We start from the raw sequence: 10,258 nt of genomic DNA on the forward strand, positions 1-10,258 counted from the left end.
ATGGTTCTTGTGTAGTTTCACGGCGCCGTGCTACTTCCGGGTTGGGTACGCTCGCCAAACTATCTAAAATAAAGTAACTTATCTCCATGCCAACGTGGATAGTTCATACCCCCACTATCCACGTTGGCATGGAGTTGATTTTAGATAGCGTGGCGAGCGTAGTGAGCCACCGAGCACGCAGCGTGGGCGAGCGAAGCGAGCCCCGCAAGGGGACTCAAACGCACGGCGCCATGAAACTACACAAGTATCAATTAGATAGATATATTTATATTTTATTAATAATATATCTATGAAATTCTATACATGACTTAAGCATATTCTACTTGACTGTAGACTAATTCTTTCTTTGTTCCTGCATCTGCCCCCTTGGTTATACCTAGGTTATGTCTGCATACTATGCACCGTTGGCTGAAGGCAGCGTCCCTTGCAAAAATTTTGATTTTAACGTCACCATTAAAGAAGCGCCGAAAGGTAAATTGAATAAAATCTTCCAACTTTCCTGGCAGCGGGAGAGATGTACCAAGAAAGTATCAGCCAATCAGCTCCTAACTGCCATGTTACAGGCTGTGTTTTAAAAAAAATGACAGAAGCGAACTGGTACTTTATCTCTCTCCAAGGCTTAGAATATCTGCCGCAGTATGTGAAGTGTAAAAGCCTACCCTCATATCTTAATTTCAGGATTTATAGTAGATGCATTTTTACATGAATGAGTTTTACATGAATGAGTCTGCATATTGGCGGTTTCTGTGACTCTTAAGGCCCATACACTAAGTTGAGTCTATTTAGGTGGACATGCATTAAGTCTACCACTGAAGGTCGATCCAATGCATGGAAAGCAGTCCATCCCGAGGAAAATCGCTTGGAATGGAAAGCCGTCCATCCCGGGGATCTTTAGCCCAGCATTTTTATTTATTTTTTGGTACTTGTGTATTCACGGCGCCCCCGATATGTGATCGCGCGATTTTTCATCGCATCGCATCGCATGCCATACACCCGATGCACAGCGATGCTATGCGATTTTAGCCCCCTATGCCATGAAAAATTGTATAAGCACCCTAATGGGTGCTTGCAATGTTAAATGCACCCCCACGCCACCCCCCCAGTATAAACGTGATACCCCCACTATCCACGTGAAGATGATTTTATAAAGTGTGGCGAGCGCAGCGAGCCACCGAGCCTGAAGCGTGGCGAGTGCAGCGTATACCTGTGAAGTTATGCGCGTCCCCTCACCACGCTTCGGGCTCGGTCGCTCGCTGCACTCGCCACACTTTATAAAATCAACTCCACGCCGCCGTGGATAGTGGGGGTATGAAAAGGTCAGAGGACGCGTACCGCCGCCGCTCGCCACGCTTCGGGTTCACGTTTATACTGGGGGGTGGCGTGGGGGTGCATTTAACATTGTAAGCACCCATTAGGGTGCTTATACAAGTTATAATCGCATCCGATCGCATTGTATGGCATTGTATGCCTTATACAATGCCATACTATTTTAAAATTGTATGACATTGTACAACATCTCACGATATCGCATCGCATGCCTTATGGTATGCGATACGATGGGCGCCGAGATACTACACAAGTACCATTGGCCTCCTCCTAGTCATATTAGCCAGGATTGCACGCAAGTCCACTTGGGGAAAATTCTGTTTCACCTGTATCTTGTCCATTTTTCTGTCTTCCAGCTAAACCACCAATTGGAGCGATAAAAACCATGTTCATGAACATCTGTATGAAGTAAGACCATAGTACTTTGTGGGTACTTTGGACTGTGCCTCCTATGGACATACATGATGAGTTGCCCCTCTCTGTTAATTTCTGCGCTGTTTCTTTTGCAGATTCCTTGGAGTTACAGACTCTACGATGACCATTGTGGACGTGACTCTTCTCACAGGGTTTACAGTAGACACAGAAGATCTCAACAAGGTTTGTTGTGATTGTCAAGTGGAGAAGACCTGTACGCCTGTATAGCGTCTCAAGTTTACATATTTCAATGTGACAGTTAGTAATGACAGCAGCTGTGCACCAGCTAGGTGATTTGGAAAATGTGGACCATTGGTAGATCACGAGGACCAGTTTGGCCTGTCCTGCTTGAATACTTTACATAAACACTTTGATAAAAACAGGATTACAATGAAAAAAGCAAAAACTAACCAACTACACCGCAGGATATATTGATATTATATTAACACACAAAAAAAAACGCACTGTGTTAACATAATGCACAATAGTCATAGTAACATTATAGCATATTAAGGATTTATGGTAGTATTGTGTGACTTATATATCTCTTTCTCTCTCTCTCTCTGTCTAGCTGATGAATAGGGTCGACCGATATATCTCAAAGTATGAGATGGACACGACACGTTCTGAACGAGGTTCCCTGATTATCTACCTGGACAAGGTGTGAATTATCATTTTAAGGGCAAAGCCAGATAATACTACTACAACATGTGATCTCTGCTAAGATTTTGAAGTATAATTATAGAAAAACTTGTACACTTTGTTACGTATACATAATTAAGATTTTCATGCTCGTGTTCTACTACCTTGTCTGCTCCTGCCCTGACCCTGATGTTCTCCTGCCCTGACCCTGATGTCCTCCTGCCCTGACCCTGATGTTTTCTGTGCTGCTTATCTTGTATTGACCTGTTACTTACCTTTCCTAATCCTTCTGCTGACATTTTTGCTGCTTTTTTCCCCTTTTTTTCTGATATTCATTTGCTTTGCTCTTGATCATAAGATTCCTTTATCTTCTCGTGCACCTGATTCTCTCAAGGCCTGTTTCAAATGTTGCAGTCTTCTCCTGAATTGTGACAGTTCTGTGCAATAATATAATATGACCACATTTAATGTTACTTTGCTACTCAGGTTTCTTAAAATCAATCCCTTTTTAATTGTAGGTCTCCAGTTCAGAGACCGAATGTCTAAAATTCAAGATCCACCAGAATTTTGAGGTCGGAATCCTGCAGCCATCACTGGTTACCATATATGAATATTATGCTTTGGGTAAAGTCCTGATTACCAACTACTAACTGCACAATATTGAGTACTGTAGGATTAGGTGGAAGTAATCTATTTTTGGGCAGGTCAAGCTGCACTAAAAGTCAGCCCTTAAGAGTATAAAAACTTGGAGGATTGCTATATAGCTGCAGTAATGTAAAGATATTGGTATACATACTGATCCAGTATCGGATGTGGGGCGGTATGAATCACAGTTTTGCAGATTTGGCAGCTCTTGACAGTATTTTTAACCCTGCAATGAGCATCTGCTGCAGGTCACACTGACCCCACCCCCGCTTCCTTCTCATGGTGGCTACAGATGAAGGGAGTGTGCAACAATTTTCAAGCGGATGGTTTGCACCATGCAGGCCTGGTGGTGTGCTGTCCTTCTGGAACTCCCATCATGTAATCAGTTGTGCAAATGACAATCCCAGCAACCTAGTCTGACAGCGGTGGGGGTGTCATGGCAGAAGCTGATGCAGCTGGAGAGTGTGCTGTATGGAGGAGCCAAAGTGCACCGGGCAGAAACCATCATAGCTGCAGCAACAGGAAGCCATGAGGGTGCAGGCAGCCAGAGGAGGGGCTGCTTAGGCAGAAGTCTGGATAGGCCCGGAGCAGTGGCCTGGATTTTTGGACTCCCAGATCATTTTCTGCTACAACCATGCTGGTTGCTGTGCCCACCTGGGGTATGGTATATCAGGTTGCCAATGTCTATGTCAACACAAGCAAAAGGTCAGCCCGGACAGGGATGTCCTATGAAAAGGTCAACATTCGGAATTGGTTTCCCCCATCCCCTAGCATGGCTTACTATGCTTCAGGCCAGGTGCCTTGCTACACAACCACTGTGTTCCCAATAAGAGTGCATGTGGATGCTAAAGTATGAAAAAGTAAAAATAAAAAAACAAAAAACTCACTTTTTTTATGTTAACCATAGCCATAACAACTTTTTTAAATGGAGGTGCATGTTGGCCGTGGTCAGGTTGTGAAGAGGACTTCCCCTTGCAGAGCTGCTGAGGGTGGAAAATACCGAAACCCCCTGTGTGAGTTGTGTGGTCAAAGGAATTGTTTTTTTTTTTTGAGGGAGCATTGCCAAGCTTTCCTAGATTTGAACCCACTCTTTCAGTACCATACCACCACTTTTAAACTCTTGATATGGTACGATCAACACTATGCAAAAACTAAATAAATAAAATGATCTTTGATATAGCGTAGGCAGGGCCGGTGGAAGACATATCAGAACCATAGGCAAAGCTTCAATCAATTGCATCCCACAACCCCACACTGCCACCAATAACCACTCTGCAGCCCATCACGTGAAAGTGTGGAGGTGATGTCTAAAAAGTCCCACAGCCACCACCTGAGTTAAGTACAATATAGAGGTCTTCCTCCTTACCAATCTAAAATTAAAGATGTCTGACTCAGAAGTAAAAAGGCAGCCACAGCCAAACTGGAAAAAGGCAGCGGCCAACTTAGAACCAGGCCCAATGTGACTATTACGGACAACTTTGCCTTAAATTATTAAGATCTTTTCTCACACCCCTGTTTCTAGAAAACCGATGTACAAAGTTTTATCATCCGACGGCAGAGCTGGGAGAGATAAAGAAGATCTGCAGAGGAGCCGAATGTCACTGTATTTCAGGTATCGTTTGATAGAACCTCTTAATGGGAACCTTTTTATGTATGGGTGATCACTAAAGGCCCATACACACGGGGCTACTTGAGCTGAAAGCCATGGTTTACTCATCTGAGCTGCTTTCATCTCAAAAGCCGCCCAGTGTTTATGGGACATTGATGAGCGGTGAGCACTGGCCCGGCAGATGAGCGGCGGAGTGGAAGGCTTTCCATGACATCCTGCTATGGAAAGCCGTCTACCCCTGGGAAACCGGGAAAAAACTGCTCAGTGTGTATGCACTGAGAATTTTTCATCCCAGCAATTTTCCTAATATCTCACCATACACGCTGGCCAAAAATGCCCAATGTATATGGACTTTTAAACTTAGATGGAGATAAAGTACCACCCATCAGCTTCTAACTGCTGTGTTACAGGCTGTGTATGAAAAATGACAGAAGTTGGTTGGGACTTTATCTCTGTCCAATGACCTCCATTTAAGGCTCTGTAAATAGACCCCGATGTCACTGGAACAATAAAAAATTACTATATGAACGAAGGGAAAAAGATACTCATAAACTGCATGTTGCGATTACAGAAAGGTGCAACCTAAAGACTGCATACAAAGGACCGCTGGATTCTGCCAGTCGCTTGGTTAAGGCGTGCGAAAATGGTGTGGACTACGGTAAGTGGGTGCCCCAGGTTGAGGGTCCTTACAATGTCTGTATTTCTGTCTTTAAACAGTATTTTGGCTGTAGTTTAAGTAGTTAATTATGATTTATTATTTAGTTAAGTAGTCAAATATTATATTATCAAAGATACAAGATTAAAAATCCCCTGCGACACTACCTTTTAGATGTTATGAACACTGTAGTGTCATACCACTCCGAAAAGCATCCAGAAAGCTGCTGTTCACTGGACACTACTAGATTTCTGTACAGATCTCTCAGCCTTGTGGAAGGGGTCAAAGATTTGGATAAATTAAGTAATATATTTGGTTATTCTTAGCACATTCTACCTGATTAGATAGGAGCATAGCTAGGCTTTTAGCATTGATGCTACCTCGTTGACAGGCTTAGGAATATTGATTTGGAAGAAACAGACACTTTGTTCTGCACTCTAACAAAATGGGGGCAACACACCCCCATTTTGGAGAACACTGATTGGCGCCACCACTCCCCTATCAGGCACCGTGAGCAGGATTGCAGAAAAATATGTATGAGAATTAACCTTTATCTACGTAACTCTTAGCAACAGGGATTTCTCTGCTAAGACCTTTGTTGTACTAATTGTTACGTAATCTCTCTCTCTCTCTGTTGCAGTATATGAGAGCAAAGTGGACAGCATTGAGAAGACCGGTGCATATGACATTTACAACATGACCATTACGCGAGTTGTTAAGCTGGGTAGGTCTATGACAGTGATTGCTAACCTTGACACTCCAGCTGTTGAACTACACATCCCAGGATGCCCTGGCCAAATAATAAAACTAGAGCAGGGCATGCTGGGATGTGTAGTTCAACAACAGCTGGAGTGTGAAGGTTAGCCGTCATTGGTCTGTGATGTTTTCTTGTATATATATGCATGCTGAGTTATATTCGAAGAACACCAATAGGTGTAAATGTTAAATGAGGTAATTATAATGAGCCTGATTATTGCAGTTTTGTGAGATTTTGCAAAAATACAACCCCCAGAAAACACTCGGTCTCGCCACCCTAATGATATATCGCCACTGCTGTCGTGTCATGTAGGGAAACACCTTTCAGTGGGCTTATGAGTTTGGGTGTAGTTTATTCAAATTGAGACAAGGCACTCTGAGTCTATATGTCACTGTTAATACAGACAATGCATAAAAAAATTGTAGTATACCAGGGATAAAACTCGGCACATTGCAATGTGATAGAGATAATGTCCAGTAATGTGTTGTATGTCCATCTATAATAGCATTGATAATTCCCAAAACATGTAATATAGTGTTCATTCTAGCACCCGCTATCTTTGAAAACCCATGCAGTTCCTCTTCCCTGCCTGGGGTGTCGCTGTCTGCTGTGGTGTTTCTAGCACAGGTCTGGTTTACTTATAAGTGCTGATATACAGACCACACTGTGCTAGAAGCACAACAGCAGACACCGACACACCAGGCAGGGAAGAGGAACTACATGGGTTTTCAAAGATAGCGGGTGCTAGAATGAACACTATAATATAAATACTGTAAATTATCATTCCGAACCAATACGTGATATGCTGATGATTATGCCATAAAATAGATTATTCTGTGAATGAGATCCCCAATTTAAAATCCCATCACAGTGACCTTTAAGATACAATATTTGAATGATAAATGTGCATCACGCTTACATATTCCAGCGCAGAACCCACTCGGGACCACACATGGCCCACTGTGCGCCTCGGGGCCACACATGGCCCACTGTGCGCCTCGGGACCACACCTGGCCCACTGTGCGCCTCGGGACCACACCTGGCCCACTGTGCGCCTCGGGACCACACCTGGCCCACTGTGCGCCTCGGGACCACACCTGGCCCACTGTGCGCCTCGGGACCACACCTGGCCCACTGTGCGCCTCGGGACCACACCTGGCCCACTGTGCGCCTCGGGACCACACCTGGCCCACTGTGCGCCTCGGGACCACACCTGGCCCACTGTGCGCCTCGGGACCACACCTGGCCCACTGTGCGCCTCGGGACCACACCTGGCCCACTGTGCGCCTCGGGACCACACCTGGCCCACTGTGCGCCACGGGACCACACATGGCCCACTGTGCGCCTCGGGACCACACATGGCCCATTATAGGGACAGGATGAGGCCCATTATAGGGACAGGATGGCCAGTGACTAAGTGGGATTGTGGGACGGTGTGGGATTTGACCTATCCAAGGCCAACAAAAATGTAGCAAATGCTAAATTAAATTGATCTTAATTTCACATTCACAAAAATACTGTAGAATTTCTCCCCCTTAAGGATTCATCATTCATTACCCAGCCAGCCTCACACATCTCCTCGATCTATTTTTTTTTTTATAGGCACTGATGATATAATAGATGCCACCAAACGGCAATTTTTCAGTCACCAGAGCTGCAGAGACTCTGTCAGAGCGTACGTGGGTCGCACGTACATCATCTGGGGCCGCAGTGATGACATATGGGAACTGAAAGGACAGTGAGTATAACAAGGAAATACGAAGACCAGATCTAAGAGGACTTCATGCGACTAAGTCTCACGACACTCACCTGACTCTCATGAAGAGCTTATTTGCAACAGTGCCCAGTTACCGGTTCAGGGCTCATTAACCCTTAAGGCAGGCATGGCCAAACTGTTGCCCTTGCCATAGTTTTAGCATTCCCTGTGGCAAGGCATGATGGGTCTTGTAGTTTCACAACAGCTGGACGGCCATAGTTTGGACATGCCTGCCTTAAGGCTCTGTGTTGACTGCCTTCAACATTATTCACCAAGTGGCAGTGGGTGCACACCTATTCCAGTCCCGTCTGATTGGGTAGAACGTTCCCCCGAGTTGGGATATGCATTATAGTAGATATGCACCATAAATGCCACCATTGTCATGTAGCCCCGCCCATTGAATTCAACTCCTATTTGGAATAGTGATGTCACTTTTGTCATGTAACTCATTGTAGACAGATGTGTCCTTTTTATACAGCTATAGTTTTTGCACCATATGGCACAAGAGACGCCTGGTGCACCATACATCTGTCATGAGCATTGATTCCCAGAAATTCATACTTTCCTCTGAATTATCTTTCTTTCCCAGAAAGTCCTACGTGATCAATGGTGGAATGTGGTTTGAGTTGGTGCCCACAAAGCGGGAATGCATCACATCCCATGTGTCTGAGTGTGAGGAAATCTACAAGTTTACTGATGCTTTGATGCTGCAAGGCTGCAATACATAAGATCCGGCTGCGCTCTGTTCATGCACTTAGTGCCAGATGACTATTACAGTATTGTATGAGTGACTTCTCTAAGTGTTACTCTTTTTGTGTCAAACTACAACTCTACAACTGTCCTAAATTATTATTATTATTTTTTAAAGGAGCCCATATCCCATCCAAGCAGAAAGTTCACTTTCATATTCGGCCTCTTCTATGTACCAGAAATCATGAGACTGATCTAGGACAGAACCATAACTATGACAGTGAATAATCTAATAATACATTGCACAGAAAACAGTATGCACGTAGGGATGGCCATCGGTGTGTTACCATCGATGGTCCCCATTGATGGTGGGAAACCATCTGGTTTTAATGGCACAAGTATTCAACGGCTCTCCCTAGTAATCAGCTGGACAGAATGCTCCACATTTGGGCCACAATACTGTAAGGCCGCATAGCTATTGTGACTCCAGTTGTATTTTACATCTTCATGAAGTGTTATACGTAACACACACACACTTTGCACCACAGTAAAACATCTTTGTGGGGTGGGACATGGGAATTCAAATGAGAGTCCATCTTCATTTAGGACAACTCTATTATTAAACTCTTCATATAGAAATGTCATAAATTCTTTATACCAACAACACCATGCAAGCGCAGAGTATTTTTTAATCGTTTGGCGGAATGTAATAGTCAGGGATCGCTGGAGGGCGGGGTGCCAGACACCTATTTTTTAAAGCGGCAATCATTTACAAGGCAAACCATGCCTTGTAAATGATTGCCACTTTATAAAAGTGAAAGTTCAGCCCGCATCCAGCAACCTCTGACCTGTATTGGATCCCGCAACATATTTCACACCATCTAATGCAGGGGTGGCCAAAACGGTCCTCGAGATCTACCAAAAGTCCACGTTTTTCAAATCCCCTAGCTGGGGTCATTACTGTCACATTGTCAAACATGCTGCATTCATTCCTACTATAGATCCACAGGTGGCCTGAGACACGAGAACTGTTGGCAGATCTTGAGGACAGATTTGGCCACCCCTGATCTGATGAGTGTAATAGCAATTAGTTTTTTTTTTATAGCGCCACCTACTGGTTGCAAGTAAATGTTTCTCTGTTTTATTGTTTTCTTTTAGCTTTTAGCTTTTTGAGAGAGCTCATATTATGTAATTCAGGTATGTTTCATAGTCTGTACTCAGTATTTACATAACTGCATAGAACGCACAGGCACATAAAATCTGAGCGAACGTATTCGAATTAATATTAAAAATGTTCCTGTGTTTTTATGTTTTTTATTTCCTGCAAAATAAATTTTGATGTTCTCTTATTATGTGAAAAACCGTCTGAGCTGTGCAAAGTTCTTTCCGGCACACAACTGAAGGGGTTGAAGTTTTTCTGAAATATTGAGATCTTTGTCAATGTGCTCTTTGCGCCAAATCTTTTTGTCCAGGGCTGACGGAGAGTTCAAGGGAAATTAAGATAAATCTTAAGATCACAGATCTTTTTAGTGTGTCATCTCCTTTTAAAGGGGTCTACACATGTGACGACTGCGGAGCAATGCTAGATCGGTCAGCACACAGCGATATGTGTGCTATGTGTGCTGAGCGATCTGTCAGGGCCAGTGTTTTTCGTTGAGAACACTGGTCCTGACCGGCGATGTAACTAGATTTATCCAGCATGATGGATATTAATCGATGGGCACACTGAGTGATGTAGGGGCATTTTCTAAGCCAGTGGGTTCC

The 10,258-nt window shown here is 44.0% G+C and overlaps 1 protein-coding gene across 2 annotated transcripts in view; it reads left to right on the forward strand.

Annotated features, from left to right (window-relative positions):
* LOC146075798 (A.superbus venom factor 1-like) overlaps positions 1-9,855 on the forward strand; it is a 56,129-nt gene extending 46,274 nt beyond the window's left edge. For both annotated transcript variants that reach the window (XM_083185398.1, XM_083185399.1), the window contains 10 exons: positions 381-471; positions 1,683-1,734; positions 1,836-1,923; positions 2,312-2,401; positions 2,901-3,006; positions 4,550-4,639; positions 5,208-5,294; positions 5,932-6,015; positions 7,651-7,786; positions 8,394-9,855. In XM_083185398.1, coding sequence (XP_083041524.1) covers positions 381-471; positions 1,683-1,734; positions 1,836-1,923; positions 2,312-2,401; positions 2,901-3,006; positions 4,550-4,639; positions 5,208-5,294; positions 5,932-6,015; positions 7,651-7,786; positions 8,394-8,532 — 963 coding nt within the window. In that variant the 3' untranslated portion in view covers positions 8,533-9,855. The remainder of the gene's footprint in view (positions 1-380; positions 472-1,682; positions 1,735-1,835; positions 1,924-2,311; positions 2,402-2,900; positions 3,007-4,549; positions 4,640-5,207; positions 5,295-5,931; positions 6,016-7,650; positions 7,787-8,393) is intronic.
* The last annotated feature ends 403 nt before the right edge of the window (positions 9,856-10,258 follow it).

Source organism: Crinia signifera, chromosome 4 (assembly GCF_055691185.1).
Source record: "Crinia signifera chromosome 4, ASM5569118v1, whole genome shotgun sequence".
In the NCBI taxonomy this organism is placed as follows: Eukaryota; Metazoa; Chordata; class Amphibia; order Anura; family Myobatrachidae; genus Crinia; species Crinia signifera.